A 16706-nucleotide genomic window follows, 5' to 3' on the forward strand; every position below is an offset into this window, starting at 1 on the left:
TCCTCTCACCAGTATCTCTCGTTCACGTACACTTGCCATATGCATCGCGCTCGAAGAGGGCGGGTATACCTTTTTTTAAGAGGTTCTAATATCCGCTCCAAATATAGTCGCAGAAAGGTCAGTGAAGGAGAAAATTTTACAACTGCAAGAGGACTCTGCTTTGCTAGATCTCTGAATTTTCTTTCAACAGAGACCCTCCCCCTTCTGGTTCATTTGGAAAAGGATTTACTTTGTAAAAATTGGTTAATAGGACCAATTTTTCGGAAACATCTATGACATAGAGCAAGGAAGATTTCGATTAGTTTAGGTAGTTCATCTATCTAAGATGAACTATAAGACCTCTGATTGTCCCAGGGTACAGCCAATGACTCTTTTGAGCCCTAATAGAACATCAGAACCTACTAAGCCGTGCTGTAAGGCCACACATTCAAAAAATGCTCCAGAGAGCGATGGAGAGGTTAGGGAGGGTCCTGGCGTCCTAGTAACTTCTCTGCAGCCCGGAGCAAGCTGCCTCTCTTCTTTTCCATTCCCTCACTAGCAATGCTGGGATAAACATTTTTCCCTCTGAGTTATTTTGAGGTTTAAATGAGGTCATGTATCATCTTCCAGATATTTAGACAGTATGAAGCTACAATCATTAAAATAGTTTTTCCCCCCTGAAAAAATAAAAGAGAGCTAAATGAAGAAAATAGAGCTCAGAAATAGATTCAAAACAAATGAGGATGAAACTTCTGATAAATGTGAACTTCAGTGCAGTGAGAAATAAGGTGGATTTTAAATAAACGGCTGGAACTAGCCTCTTGGGAGGAAAAATAGGGCTGATTCCCTACCTCATTCCTTACACAAAAGGAAATTCTAAATAAACTATTACACCTAAAAAAGGAAACCACAAAAGTACAAAGAGAAATTCTGAGTGAAGTTTATTGATACTCTTGTAGTAGGGAAGGCTTGTTTAATAAAAATACAAAGCCTAGAAGCCATGAAATGTCAACACATTGGCTACCAGAAATGTTTTTTAAAAATCACATTAAGCAGAGTCAGAAAATAAATCGGGAAAAAAATTTGTCAAAAGGCTAATGTCTTCATTTACAAGGAAGGTATATATCAGTAAGAATAAAGAGAATGTCTATTTATAGGAAAAGGATTAGACCAGGTAGTATGCAATACAAATGGCCAATAAACCAATGAAGGATAGTCAATATCCCTTGTAACACAAGACATCCACTTAAAACCATAATCAAATTGACAACATTTAAAATTGTTGATAGTATTTAGAGTTCGCAAGATTTGGGTTAATAGACACTCCATCGTTGATGTGGAGTGAATCAGTGCACTTTCTTAATCATTTCAAAGGATAATTGAAAATACTTAACACATTTAAAAAATGTGTTAATTTCTGCTCTATAGCAACGTGATTCAGTTATACATAGATTCGCATTCTTTTTCACATTCCCTATCACGTTATTGAATGCGTAAAGCTGACTGGGCATTTTACTGCTAGAAATCTGCGCTACAGATATATTCCCAAACATAAGCCAAAAGTATTCACAGCAGTGTACTTTTGTGATAGCTAAAACCTGACAGCGCTACACATGTTCATGAACAGCTGACTGGTTATGAATCGTGTTACATCCGTGCAATAGAATCTTACTCAGCTGATAAATCAATTCGGTGAACATGCACATGCTGCCAGCACCCTGAGTGTGGTTTCCAAATACCATTCTCCACTGAAAGGAACCAGGACTCCTTGGAGAAGAGGCATAGAAAGTATGAGGTAACCCTGGAACACCTTGTTGCCAAAATGTTACCAGAATATAAGGAAGGGCTCAAAGAATGATGATGCCGCATCGAAAGGACACAGGAACCATCTTGAAGTGGCTTTCACTGGTCATTTGAGATAATTTAAGTATCACAGTTAATAAAAATAATAGCTTGGATTGCAATTCATTTAATAAAATAAGAATCCAGAGGTTTATACTAATATAAACAAAGCAAACATATAGATAAGTGGCGGAGAAGGGAAAGCTCTTCTTTACAGTAGGATACCAGCTAAAAAACCAAGTTCTCTACAGTAGAATACCAACTGTAAGGAACAACAGAGTTAGAACCTCCTCAAAGAATGCGAAACAAATGGATGAAAGTTGACAAGGAGTCAGATATTTACACAAATTTCATGTTAATTACAAAGGGAAAACAGTAACGTCACAAGTGGAGAAATCACCTTAACCAAGTGATCAAAGTTAAAGGCACCAGGAATGGGTGGGATAAAATTACATCATGCCCCCCCCAAGATAGCTTGACGTGTCCTAAGATATGACATTATGTCAGGCAAACCCATATTGAGGTATATTCTGAAAAACAGCTGGCGTGTGCTCTTTCAAAAGGTCCAGGAAGACAAAGAAAGGCTGAGGAATTTTTCCTGATTACAGGAAACTGAAGAGATAGGACGATGAAATGCAACGTGTGATCCTGGTTAGATCCCGGACTGGCGAACATAGCCATAAAGGATGTGACCGGAGTACCTGAGGAACTGAAGCATGGACTGCAAATAGGGTAACAGTGTGTATCGATGTTAAATCTCCTGATATTAACAATTGCACTGCGGTTAAGGAAGAGAAGGTCCTACTCCTGGCAAACACACACCGAGGTAATTCGGGGTAAGAGGTAGACTGTCTCTAACATACTCTGAAATGGTTCAGAAAAGTAACATGTGGCAGCGCTATTCACAATAGCCAAGACATAGAAACAACCTAAATGTCCATCGACAGGTGAATGGATAAGACAACGTGGTACACATATATAATGGAACACTACTCAGCCATAAAAAGGATGAGATAATGCTGTCTGCAGCAACGTGGATGCAACTAGAGATTATCATACTAAGTGAATTAAGTCAGAAAGAGAAAGACAGATACCATATGAGATCACTTATATGTGGAATCTAAAATAGGACATAAATGAACCTACCTACAAAACAGCAACAGACTCAAAGACATACAGAACCGATTTCTGGGTGCCAAAGGGGAGGGGCTTGGGTAGGAATAGAGTGGGAGATTGGGGCTAGCAAATGTAAGCTTTTATATCTAGAATGGATAAACAACAAGGTCCTACTGTAGAGCACAGAGAACTATATTCAATATCCTGCGATAAACCATAATGGAAAAGAATTTAAAAAAAGATAATATGTGGACATGTATAACTGAACCACTTCGCTGTACAGCAGAAATTAACACAACGTTGTAAATCAACTATACTTCAATTTAAAAAAGTAGTATGTAGATGGGTAGATAGATAAAGCAAAAGAGGCAAAATGTCAATAATTGTTGAATCCAGGTCACGGGTGTACAGGGTTTCCTTCTACTATTCTTGCAGGTTTTCTGCAAGTTTGAAATTATTCCAAAATTAGTATATGTGCTGACATGGAAAGAGTTCCAAGATAGATTATATATTGATAAAGGGAAGGTACAGAGCTATGTGTATATTACGCTACTTGAAGACAACACCCCCACTTCCCCCTACAAAGGACATACAAGAAATATTGATGTGTTGGCTCTTGGGCGACAGACTAGGAATTAAGACCTGGAGAGAGAGTTTTCTTACTTTTTATTTTGTTTGTTTCTTACTGTCTGAATTTTTCCTTCCTTCTGGTAAATGATGTTCAAGAGGTGAACATCTTTTCTTTTTCCAATCAACATTCAAACACCCCTGCAAAGGGTCCCACTCTTGGAAAAGGGCATGAAGTTGGAGACGGAGGCCCAGGGGAGAAAGGAGCTGGGTAAGATGTCTTCAGACAGAGAGAGGCCCCAGCCTGGAGGCAGGAAGTGGGCGGGGAGACAGAGACCCACTTTACCTATTTGGAGACCCGGCCGCCCCAAGTCGCCCGCAGCCTCCCGTAGAAAGGAGAAGCCAGGATGGGCAGGCAGGTGGGACAGACAACCCTTGACCAGAGGAAATGCAGACAGTAGCCTGGGCTCGGGATGCTTTGGGGTCTGACAGTTGAATTACAACACAGCTCAGGCCTTTAGTTGAAGTTCCCCTGTCTGTGGCCATGTGGCCTGCCCCCTCCTCCCTCTGGAGTGTGCCCGGCCTTTCCCTTTTCTTTCTCTTCCTTATTCCTGGCCCAGGCTCAGTGTTGAACCCTCCTTCCCACCTCGGCTGGCTCAGCTGGGGCTGGCGCTGCTGACCTGGGCCCTTCCCAGTGTGTCTGCTTGGCCATCTCCAGCCTCTGACGCCTCTGCAGGAGAAACCCAGCCCAACCCGGCGGCCTGGCCACACCTAGCTGTTCTCTAGCAATGGAAGGAAGAAGTTATGTGAATACGGGCCAAACTGCGTAACTGCAGTGACGGCATCAGTGCTGGCCTGGGCCTGGGCCAGGAGATAGGAGAGGCGTGGATGGCAAGGGGCCCCAAGGGAGGCAGACTTTGGGGTGGTGGAAACAAGGGGTGATGTAGAACTAGGGTGATTCTCATGAGAGTTACTGGGCTACACGCAGTTGCAAAATAACTCAAACTGTACACTTAAAATGGGCACATTTTATCGTATGTAAATGGTACCTTTATAAACCTAATTTTTTTAATGACCAAAATGAAGTATAGAGATTATCTATGTGTTTAAGTGATCTGACATCCTCTGGTAATAAAATGAGTAGGATCTACAATTTTGTCTCCTAAGAACCATCCCTCCGGGTCCTGCCATTTTTTGCCCATTTCACAGACCCACCCATGGGATCAGTGCAGATTGATTGAGACTGGCAGATAGCAGTAGCAGAGAGGGGAACATTTTTATTATTTAGGGCCCAAAACAGTCTGTGGGTGTTTCTATCTTCTAAGGGAAAGCAGAATTCCTATCACATCCCTACAGGTCCCTTTTTCTTAGAGGGTGGAGGCTCTGAAGGGACAGAGAAAGAAGTTAGACAGAGTGTAGATGTCCCCTCGTTCAGCCCAGGATTTTGGTCATGCAGGGGAGGCCTCCAAGGGGTGATGGAGGGCCTGGAGGAGGTGATGGTGGCCTGAGAAGCAGCAGCTGGAGAGCGGTTGGGCGGGGCCGTTGGCTGGAAAGGACAGGCGTTAGGCCTCAGCCTAAGGCATTTGGATCTGAATCCAGTTTAGAAATGGTGCTGGCCGCCTGCTGGGGACCTAACTGAGGAGGGGGGTGTGGCCAAGAAGAGTGGGCTGCTCTGTCCGAGATGTTGCCCTCATTCTCGGTGTGAATGCTGAAGCCTTCTGGACAGGCTGGTTTGCAAAGGCCCTGGTCAATGTCATCGGGGAGCCTCACGGACAGCTGATGGCCCTGCACCCCCTGCCCCCAGCCTGCTGCCCCTGTGGAGGAGGAAAGAGTGAAAGCAAAGAGAGAAGCATCTAAGGGGTCCAATGATGACACGGGCTTGAGTCTTTTTGATTAAACCTCTTTTGTAACATATTCAGTAAAAAGCTGAAGTCTTTTTAAACAATTAGCAATAGCAGCTCTTAAGGCCTAGAACAGAGTGTGGTGACAAAATAGTTGGCTGTGGTGGAAAGGAAGACTGATTTAGACAGGACAGTTAAGAATTTAACAAAAGTAGGAGCTCAGAGTCAGGGGAGGCTGCGAAACATACTATCAGTCTCACGCAGCATCAAACACCGCCACCTCGAACATCAAATTCCTGGAGAGACGTGAAAGGTGAACAGACACAGGGCCTTTCACTGTAAGCGGGGGTGGGCTGGAGCCCGTTTCACTTGACTCACAAAGGACAGGGATCTAGATTCCTGTCCGGCTGAATTCTGGATTATTGCATTCAAAAAATAACACCATTAATAACTACTATTCAAAGAGGTTTCAATAGGCACCAAGCTCTGTACTAGGCGCTTTCTAGATCTTATCTCACTTAAACCATATAACCATGAGGAGTGGGTTTTATTAGCCCCCAATTTATTTCTTTTAATTTTATTGCCGTATAGTTGATTTACAATGCTGTGTTAATTTCTGCTGTATAACAAAGTGACTCAGTTATACATTCATATATTCCTTTTCATATTCTTTTTTTAAAATTTTATTTTATTTTTGGCTACATTGGGTCTTCATTGCTGTGCACAGGCTTTTTTAGTTGTGGCGAGCAAGGACTACTCTTTGTTGTAGTGTGTGGGCTTCTCATTGCGGTGACTTCTCTTGTTGCGGAGCGCAGGATCTAGGCTCACAGGCTTCAGTAGTTGTGGCTCACGGGCTCAGTAGTTGTGGCTCTTGGGCTCTAGAGTGCAGGCTCAGTAGTTGTGGTGCATGGGCTTAGTTGCTACACCATGTGTGGGATCTTCCCGGACCAGGGCTTGAATCCATGTCCCCTGCACTGGCAGGCGGATTCTTAACCACTGCGCCACCAGAGAAGTCCCTCATTTTCTTTCCCATTATGGTTTATCACAGGATATTGGTTCCTTGTGCTCTACAGTAGGACCTTGTTTATCCATTCTCTATATCATAGTTTGCATCTGCTAATCCCCAATTCCCACTCCATCCCTACCCAAACCAGCTCCCTCTTGGCAACCGCAACTCTGTTGTCTATTCTATGGGTCTCTTTCTATTTCGTAGATAGGTTCATTTGTGTCATATTTTAGATTCCACACCTAAGTGATATCACATGGTATTTGTCTTTGTCTGACTTACTTCACTTAGTATGATAATCTTTAGGTCCATCCACGTTGCTGCAAATGGCATTATTTCATTCTTTTTAATGGCTGAGTAGTATTCCATTTTATATATATGTACCACATCTTCTTTAACTGTTCATCTGTCGATGGACATTTAGGCTGTTTCCATGTCCTGGCTATTATGAATACTGCTGCTGTGAACGTAGGGATGCATGCATCTTTTCGGATTATGGTTTTCTCAGGATATATGCTCAGGAGTGGGATTGCTGGGTCATATGGTAACTCTATTTTTCATTTTTTAGGGAACCTCCATCCTGTTCTCCATAGTGGCTGCACCAACTTACATTCCCACCAAGAGTGTAGGAGGGTTCCCTTTTCTCCACACCCTCCCCAGCATTTATTGTTTGTAGGCTTTTTAATGATCATTAGCCCCCAATTTAGAGATGAGAAAACAAAGGCTCAGCAAGGTCCCGTGAACTGCTTGGTCACAAAGCCAAGAAAACACAGAGCCAGGATTAGAACCACATGTCTCAGACTCCGGAGACCACTTATAACCAAACGCTAAAAGGGTACAGCATCACCAGTCTTTGCCTTGGCCAAGTCACCCATTCATTCAGTAAGTTCTTTTTTTTTTTCATACTTTTTTCTTTTTTTTTTAAGAACTTTTATTGAGATATTGACATACAATAAACTGCATGTATTTAAAGTGTACAATTTGATTTTTTTTCTTATTAGTAAGGTATGTATATGGCAATCCTAATCTCCCAATTCGTCCCACCCCAACCTCCCCCCACCCCACTTTCCCCATTCAGTAAATTGTTATTGAGCACCTATGATACTCCAAGCACTGGGAATGCAGCAGTGACAAAATCTCTGCTCCCTTGGAGCACAGGTAAGAGCTCAGAACCAAGGTGTGCTAAGAAACATCCTAAGGTATGAACACACACACCCAGCCCGCATCCACAGTTTCCCTGCCAGCACGGCCAAGGGGTGCGCAGCTGTACTTTAGCAACTTCTTCCTCTTTAATTTGAATTTACTGGAATCAAAGCATTTGCATGTAAAAATGAACGGAGCTTACCAACAGATTTCCTCCCCCAGCTATCATCCCTCCAAGAAGGGTGACTCAGGGCTCCAAATCCAAGCTTTCCGTGTTTCACCCAAGGTTTGAGGCACGATGGCCCGGCTGGCCCAGGTGTCTCTCACAGAGGTAGAAGTTAGCTGCATTTTCTTCCCTTCCTCACTGCAGCCTGCCCTGCGCTGAGCCCTGAAGGCTCTGGGCTGAAGTTCATTTTGAGCATCAGTCTCTGCCAGCCCACCCCCACCTCCCACCATCTCCCCTGGAAGAAAGGTGGATTTCTTCACGTCCTCCAACGAAACAAGTCTGCCAACTTTTGCGACAAAGGAATTTTTGTTTGTTGAAGGAGCAGGTCCTGACTTGCAGAGTCCTCTCCCTGCAGGGCTGGGATAAAACAAACGGAAGGATAAAGAGTTGCTGAAATCCCTGAACCAGAGCTGACTCTGGGGCTGGGGCCCTGGGGAAATCCTCCCTCTGCCTAGTGGTATGTTTTAGCGCTTTCCTATCTTCTTTTTTTTTTCCAATCTTTATTGGAGTATAATAGCTTTACACTGTTGTGCCAGCTTCCACTGTACAAGAAAGCAAATCAGCTGTGTTTATACATATATCCCCAAATCCCCTTCCTCTTGAGCCTCCCTCCTGAGCCTCCCTCCCACCCTCCCTATCCTACTCCTCTAGGTCATCACCAAGCATCGAGTTGATCTCCCTGTGTTAGGCAGTTGCTTCCCCCTAGCCATCTATTTTATATTTGGTGATGTATATATGTCAATGCTACTCTTTCATTTTGTTCCAGCTTCCCCTTCCCCACCTCACCCTATCCTCAAGTCTGTTCTCTACCTCTACGTCTTTATTCTTCCTCTACTACTGAGTTCATCAGTACAATTTTTTTAGATTCCATATATATGAGTTAGCATACGGTATTTGCTTTTCTCTTTCTGGCTTACTTCACTCTGTATGACAGACTCTAAGTCCATCCACCTCACTACAAATAATTCAGTTTCATTCCTCTTTATGGCTGAGTAATATTCCATTGTGTATATGTGCCACATCTTCTTTATCCATTCATCTATCGATGGACACTTAGGTTTCTTCCATGTCCTGGCTATTGTAAATAGTGTTGCAATGAACATTGTGGTTCATGTGTCTTTTTGAATGATGGTGGGGCTTCCTAGGTGGCGCAGTGGTTAAGAATCCACCTGACAATGAATGATGGTGTTCTCCGGGCATATGCCCAGTAGTGGGATTGCTGGGTCACATGGTACTTCTATTTTTAGTTTTTTAAGGAACCTCCGTACTGTTCTCCATAGTGGCTGTACCAACTTACATCCCCACCAACAGTGCAGGAGAGTTCCCTTTTCTCCACAGCCTCTCATCTTTTAAGCTGGCTTCTATTACTATGACTCAGCTCCCAGATTGCTCAGAAAACAATCCTTTACTCACTCGAGGGAGTTCAGTGCTGCTTGTTCTCAGAGATGGAGCAGGAGGATAGTTATCTTCGACTTACCCTGTGAAGAAGATTTTTGTTTTAAAATAACCCCCTTGGAAACGTTATCTCCATCACGAACACTGTCCCGCCTCTACGGCAGAACAAATTAGCACTGGACTTCGTATTACCCGGTCCTCAACTCTCATCACTTGGAGAATCTCAGTGAGTTGTACGCCCCCAGCAATATTCTAGGTACCTCTGATGAGAGCTGGATACCCTGGACCCGTGGTACCCAGGGCTGTGCTGGGCACTCGGGCTGCTCAGTGTTTGTGGATTACCTTAAATATCACATTCAGCCTCAAAACAGGAAGAAAAAGGAAGATTTTTCTGCTGGATCTGAAAATATTTTTTGTAAACAATCTGCTCACTTGTCTCTAGAACAGGATAAAGACCAGACGTAGGCAGTGGATGTATCTTATCTGGAGGAAAAAGGGTGTTTAACATGATAAATATCTTGGGACATGATAAATATCTTGGGACCTGATAAAACCCAGAGACTCCTTCCTGGGCCATCATTAATCTTTTTAAAAAAGATCCAGTAATATGTGACTTATCAGAGAGATTTATATTCAGTTGAAAACCAAGCTATTTTTAGCTGAACAGATGAGAATTCTTAAATTATAGTGGTGCAGAGTAAACCTTTGGCATATCCATGGGTATCTCACTAAGTTTCTTAGGGACAGTGATTTTCAGAGGTGACAGGATCAAAGAGAACCCTTTTGTGATGTCATACAGGAAACAAACTCTACAGAAGGCCCAGTACCCATAGGAGCTCAATAAAAATTTATGAAAATAAATTTATTTTAAAAATTGGTTTATTAAAGAAACACTTACATTGCACTTAGAATATGTCAGGCACTATTCTAAGTGTTTTACAGCTGTTTAGTCATGTTCTTTTCCTGCTTTGAGGCCCAGTGTGCTCTGTAGCAGAGGCAATAGGATAAGTGCAGAAATTCTGAGCATCCTGGCATGCCTACGGCAGCCCTGGGGGCACTGACCCCTCTGCTTGGGTTGACATCTGTTCCTGAGAGTTAATTTCAGCCCTGGGCTCTGTCCAGGCGGGAGTGTCCTCTGTGTCAGGCATGGCTCTTACCATCTTATCATCTGTCCTTCACAACACCCTGCCCATCTCTGACTTGTGTGCCCTCCTACCTCCTGCTGCTTTTAGGCTGAACCAAATGAAACTGCTAATCTTTGTTGTTGATGTTTCAACTGGTTTTGTTTTATTAAAAAAAAAATGATGCTTTCACCCAATTCACCCTTATATTGCCTATATTTTTTTTAAAAAGTGAGGTATAGTTGATTTACAATATTATATTAGTTTCAGGCATTCAACATAGTGATTCAAAATTTTTATAGATTATATTCCATTTATAGTTATTAGAAAATATTGGTTATATTTCCCTGTGCTGTACAATAGATCCTTGCAGCTTATTTAATTTATACATAGTAGTTTGTACCTCTTAATTCCCTCCCCCTCCCCCCTTCCGGCTCCCATCATGTTCCTCCCCACTTCTAGCTCCTCACTGATAACCACTGGTTTGTTCTCTATATCTGTGCGTCTGCTTCTTTTTTGTTACATTCATGTTTTTTTATTTTTTAGATTTCACATACGGGATATCATACAGTATTTGTCTTTCTCTGACTTTTTTCACTAAGCATAATACCCTCCAAGTCTATCCATTAATATCGCTTACATATTTAAGAAGAGAAATGGCTGCTTGGAATGGTCTAAGAATCGATAACTTGCACTAAAGTCTCAGAGGTTGTCAATAGCAGTACCTGGATTCAAAACCCAGTTTGCTTCCTTCTGAACTTACTAGCATGCTACTTTTAACTGTATAGTAAGAGCTTAAACCCAAGAACCAGCTGCTGGGGTTTGAAGATCAGATCGTCCTCCATTTATAAGGCTGTGACTTTGGGATAAGACTTTTTCTCTCTGTGTTTCCTTCTCATCTGTGCAGTGTGTAGGGTGGCTTTGAGGACTGGATGAGGAAATCCACGTACAGAATGTAGACGGTGCCAGGCACTCAGTAAGCACTCCATAAAGTGAGCCGTTATCTTCAGGTCACCGTTAACACTTCTTTTTCCTGCTTGAGTAAATACACACACACGCACCCCCACCCACCCACCCACCCTCCTTTTGTCTGCTAATGAGGCCCTAGAACTGAGAAACTCAGTAGTAAAAACCTAATTCTGATGCCAAGTAGGTAGGAGATGAACGATTACCAGGTGTTCTCACAATTTCCGGATGTCACTGGGGCTGAACCTGCAGTTTTGTGTTACACTACCAGGTTTTTTCCGCTGGTCTTTATTTTTCAAGGAGGAAACAGGGGCTGTCACTTCTAGGGACCACAGGTGTGATTTATCTTTCTCGGTATGAGCCAGGGAGCCTCTAGACAAGGGGAGGGAGCGCAGCCAGAGAACAGGAGGCCCAGGGCAATTCTTGTAAACTGTCCCTAAATCAGTCCTAGCGGGGGCCGGGAAATTCCCCCGGTTCAAAGTCTAGGAAGTATGTCATGCTGACCCCAGGGGGGCCAGGTGAGGAAATCCCCGTCTACCCCGTCCCAGAAATCGCTCAGGTCGAAGTGGCTCTGTCTAAAGAGGCCTCGGGCGTTTCAGGGCTGGTCGCCGGGCGGGGCGGGGCGGGGCGGGGCGGGGCGGGGCGGGGCGGGGCCTGGGCCGCGCGGCCCCTTTAAGGCCGCGGCCCACGTGCTCCGTGACGTCAGAGCAGGAAGTGTTTGAGGAAGTGGCGCTCGGCTGGTGGGTTTGAGATTCCCGCACTTTCATGTCGTCGGGGTGGCGTCCGCGCCCCCGCCCGCGCCCCGCCGCCAGGTGAGTCCCTCGGGCGCGCGCCCCCCGGTGTCCCCAGGCCGGCGGGCTCGCACCCCTCCTCGCCGGGGCTGCCGGAGCCGCCCGTGACGGGGCCTGAGTCAGGGGTTCCCGGGCGGGGGGAGCTGGCAGGCCCCGGAGGCCGGCCCCGGCGGGGTGGTGCCGGGGGGCGGCCGCGAGGGGGGGAGGGGCCGGGACGGGGCGCTGATTCGTCCGCGCCGCCGTGACGCAGGGTCCGCGGGGAGCTGGGAGGGGAGGCGCCCCAGCGGCGGGCAGGGCGCCCGGGCGGGGTCCCGGCTGGGCTCCCCTTGCGGGTCCTGGGCAGTGGGCGTCCTGGCCTTTGAGGGACTCTCCTCCCTGCTGCTTCATGCAGCTTGGGGAGGGGGCCGCGAGGGACGGGAGTGTGCTACCAAAACCAAAAACGAATCAAAGCACCAGAGAAAAACCAGTTCCCACTTCTCTTCTTTCACGTTGAAGGGCTATGGGATCTCTTACTTGTCCGTCTCCTTGAGTTGCATTTTCCCTTAACCCTCCCCTTTTGTCCTGCACCCCGCATTGCTTACAGAGTTAGCACGACATCAGTATGAGCTGGTCGCCTTCCCTGCCAACCCAGACATGTGGGGCCTGGGAAATGAAAGAGCGGCTGGGGACAGGGGGATTCGGGAACGTCATCCGGTGGCACAATCAGGTAGGCCCCGCCCTGTGCTGTTGGGAAGAGCTGGGGGGTGAGGGGGTGCAGGGCAGGCTCAGCTCTCACCGCCTCTGCCCCACCCTGGGTAAATGGGGCTCACCTTGGCCATGGGCTTCTTGGGAGAGAGTGAGAAAGGGGGCCTGGGAAGGGCGCCTCAGGGCCCCTGAGCTGACTCTAGGTTAGGGTTCTCCAGGGTTTATTGGTTATGTCACCTAAATAAGTTAGTAAAAAAATTTAAGCTTTCAGCCTCATATATATTTAAAATTATGTGTCTATGCTAACCTTAGACTAACACCTACAAATACACTGTGTACTAATATATTACGTTATGAAACACACAAAAATAGAAAAGTCTAAAGCGCGAAACTAATAAAATGTTTTAAATATGTTTCAAAAGTTAGTTTTAAAGCCGTTTTAAATACTTACCAATGATGATGTCTTCCCAGTATTCTACGAAAGTGAGAATTATCGTTAAGGACGGTGGACGAACATCTGCATTTCAAATAATTTTTATAACTTTGAATTCTTTGGGCCGATTTCTTTTTTAGATCTGATAGATTCTCATTGTTTGTATTCCATATGTGTCTGACATGAGTTTCTCACCCCACAAGCGTTAGGTCTTCCACATTCCTGTTTATTTGTGTGGGTGTTACACGTGCTGAAATTCTCCACAGCAGTATCTTTAAGCCCCTCATCCATTTTGCAAGAACTCTTTTATTAAAATTGGATAATACCATCCATAACTCTCCTTGAGTGGAGCACACAGAACCTGCAGCGTGTCCCCCAGGCCTCGGTGCACCCTCTGCCTTTGGAAGACCCATCTCCCGTGGGCTGCCTCGAGTGTCACAAGTGACACGTGACCTGACAGATGCTCTGAGGAGGGCGCCTTACAGTTCATACAGGAAAGCTTCATTTCCTGTTTATTTTTTGGATTCCAGTCTTGGGTAACCAACCCCTGCAATATACCCAATTCGGAGACCACTGCTGGGGGGAGCCCTCTCTCACCAAAGAGCTAAAATTAGCTTCTTGACCCCAGATTCAGACACTCCGAAGCCCTTAAGGGCAGGCACCTGCTTTTTAGTCAAGGGCTGCAAGCATCTTTTTGGATGAAGAGAGGGCGGATTTGGAGCCTGGCTGCAGTGAGCAGGGAGGGTCTTCCAGGCCCCCGGCCAGGCGTGGCCGAGAGCCACCCCTCCTGTATCAGCTGGAAGACATTTTAGGCCCTACCCTGCTCCCTGTCAGCTCTGAGTGGGTGGAACGGCCCCGGGAGGAAAGTGGGAGCCAGAGCTGGAGGGCAGAGGACAGTCCTGCAGGTGGTCATCCTTACAGTCACCCGGGAAACTCTGATTCCAGCAGACCCTGTGGCTGGAGGGGTGGGGATGGGGGGATAGCCAGGGGCCTGACATCAGGACAGAAGAGCCAGATCCGTCCACAGCCCCACGCAGACAGGCCAGGGCTTTTAGAGTCTTGACTACGGCAGGTGTCCGGCTGCAACTGAGCTCGAGACATCTTGGTTTCCTTCAGAAAGAGTTTTGTCAGGATGCACCACGTGTCTGCCACCTCTCACCCCACATGGCCTCCAGCTGCTCTCTGGGCTTGGGATAGGGTTGTCAGACGGAGTTTGTTTCTGGCTTTATAGCTGTGAGCCCAGGAGGGAGAGGGAGAGAGAGAGAGAGAGAGAGAGAGAGAGAGAGAGTGTGTGTGTGTGTGTGTGTGTGTGTGTGTGTGTGTGTGTACTTCTAGAATTACTACTTTCAAGTTTCTTCTCCTGTTCAAAAACCGTACTTTGTTCTTTATTTTTAAAAAGCCAAAAGCCAAGCTCTCATTCTCCCATTTGATGGCCCTCGGCTCCCTGCCTCTCCCCGTTGCCTCCTAGCAGGGCAGTCAGCTGAGCCCTGTCCGGGACAAGCCTCTCTCTCCTGCACAGCTTTGTATACATTCTGCTCCTTCCTCCAGGACCCAGTGTAGACCACCCCCTCCACAAACCCGGCAGAACTCCTCCATCCTGTGGGAATTGGCTCTCACTGAATCCTTCAGCCCCGCTCGTTTGGGAAGCCTCACGAAGTGTGCGTGTCTGTGTAGGAGCCTTCCCGTCAGCCTGGGCTCTGTCTGACTGTTATCCATGTGTTAGGTGCACAGAATGATCCACCTTTTTTTTTTAAAGGTTTATTTTATTACTTTACTATTTTTTTATTTTTGGCTGCATTGGGTCTTCGTTGCTTTGCATGGGCTTTTTCTAGTTGCAGCGAGCGGGGGCTATTCTTCATTGCAGGGTGTGGGTTTCTCATTGCGGTGGCTTCTCTTGTTGCAGGGCACAGGCTCTAGGCACATGGGCTCAATAGCTGTGGCTCGCAGGCTCTAGAGCACAGGCTCAGTAGTTGCGGTACACAGCCCTCGTTGCTCCATGGCATGTGGGAACTTCCCTGACCAGGGATGGAACCCATGTCCCCTGCACTGGCAGGCGGATTCTTAACCACTGCGCCACCTGGGAAGCCCAGAATCATCCACTTTTTGATAAAGACCTCTTTGGAAAAGGGAGAGAGCCCCTAATCAGTTATTAGACATGTAAGCTCCCAACTGTGAAAATTGCGACCCGGGAGAGGGGCCCAGTGTGGTGAGACCTTGTATCAGGGGCTGTGATTGCTCAGGGGGTTGGGAAAGCTGCCCTAGGAAGGAGCGCTGGACGGGAGACCTGACGGTTGCTGGAAGCTGGCTGGGCAGCGAAGGTGAGAAGAGGGTGCCAGGCTGAGGGCACAGCCTGTGTGGAGCCCCTGCCGAGGGCTGGGTCACGTGAGCAGAGGGCTGAGAGGGGAGCCGGGTGCCAGGGAGGCTGACGGGCAGAAGGTGGGTGTCGGGCCCGGCCGAGGAGGGGGCTGCTGCAGGGAGCCCGGCTCTTGCTGCGGGAACACATGGGAGGGGGCCCAGGTTGTGCTGTGCTGGGAAGTCAGATCTCCAGAAAAAACGCCCCGACTCCTACAGGGTAACGACTCCCCCCTCCATGGCTTATTTCCAGTTTAACCACCTTTCTCACCGCATTCCTGAGTATTAGCCATCAGCTCTCGGGGTCCCGTGTTGGGACCCCGCTGGCACCGCCCCATCTGCTGGGGAGACCAGTTATGAGGTTTCCAGGGTAGTCCAGGTGCGAGATCGGACTGGGCTGATGGTGGTGGAGAGGGGACGTGGGCGGATTTAAGAGCTGTTTTCAGGGTGACGTTGGCAAGACGTAGGGGTGGAGTGGACGTGAGGGGCTGGGGACAGGCATGGAGCGTTCCCAGGTGTGCAGTGAGTGCTTGCCTGAGGCCTGGCTCAGGCCAGGAAGTCCAGGAAGTGCTCCAGGTCCCCCCGGGGCATCCCTCCCCCTCTGGGAAATCCCTGGGCTCCTCTGGGTGCTCAGGGGAGGGTCTTTTTTTTTTTTTTTAAGCTCTTTATTGGAATATAATTGCTTTACACTGTTGTGCCAGTTTCTGCTGTACAACAAAGTGAATCAACTGTATTTATACATAGATCCCCATATCCCCTCCCTCCCGCGACTCCCTCCCACCCTCCCTGTCCCAATCCTCTAAGTCATCATCTGTCATTGAGTTGATCTCCCTGTGTTATACAGCAGCTTCCCACTAGCTATTTTACATTTGGTAGTGTATATATGTCAGTGCTACCCTCTCACTTCCCAGCTTCCCCCCCCCCAACCACCCTGTGTCCTCAAGTCTGTTCTCTACATCTGCATCTTCATTCTTGCCCTGTCACTGGGTTCATCAGTAGCACTTTTTTAGATTCCGTATATATGAGTTAGCACACGATATTTGCTTTTCTCTTTCTGGCTTACTTCGCTCTGTATGACAGACTCTAGGTCCATCCACCTCACTACAAATAACTCAATTTCATTCCTTCTTATGGCTGAGTAGTATTCCATTGTATATATGTGCCACATCTTTATCCATTCATCTGTTGATGGGCATTTAGGTTGCTTCCATGTCCTGGCTATTGAAAATAGTGCTGCAGTGAAC

The 16706-nt window shown here is 46.7% G+C and overlaps 1 protein-coding gene across 2 annotated transcripts in view; it reads left to right on the forward strand.

Moving 5' to 3' along the window:
• The first annotated feature begins 11907 nt into the window (after window positions 1–11907).
• Window positions 11908–16706, forward strand: part of IKBKB (inhibitor of nuclear factor kappa B kinase subunit beta) — a 49907-nt gene continuing 45108 nt past the window's right edge. For both annotated transcript variants that reach the window (XM_057696551.1, XM_057696550.1), the window contains exons 1-2: window positions 11908–12014; window positions 12577–12699. In XM_057696551.1, the coding sequence (XP_057552534.1) occupies window positions 12595–12699 (105 nt within the window). In that variant the 5' untranslated portion in view covers window positions 11908–12014; window positions 12577–12594. The remainder of the gene's footprint in view (window positions 12015–12576; window positions 12700–16706) is intronic.

The sequence above is a fragment of the Hippopotamus amphibius genome, chromosome 10 (genome assembly GCF_030028045.1).
Source record: "Hippopotamus amphibius kiboko isolate mHipAmp2 chromosome 10, mHipAmp2.hap2, whole genome shotgun sequence".
Lineage (NCBI taxonomy): Eukaryota > Metazoa > Chordata > Mammalia > Artiodactyla > Hippopotamidae > Hippopotamus > Hippopotamus amphibius.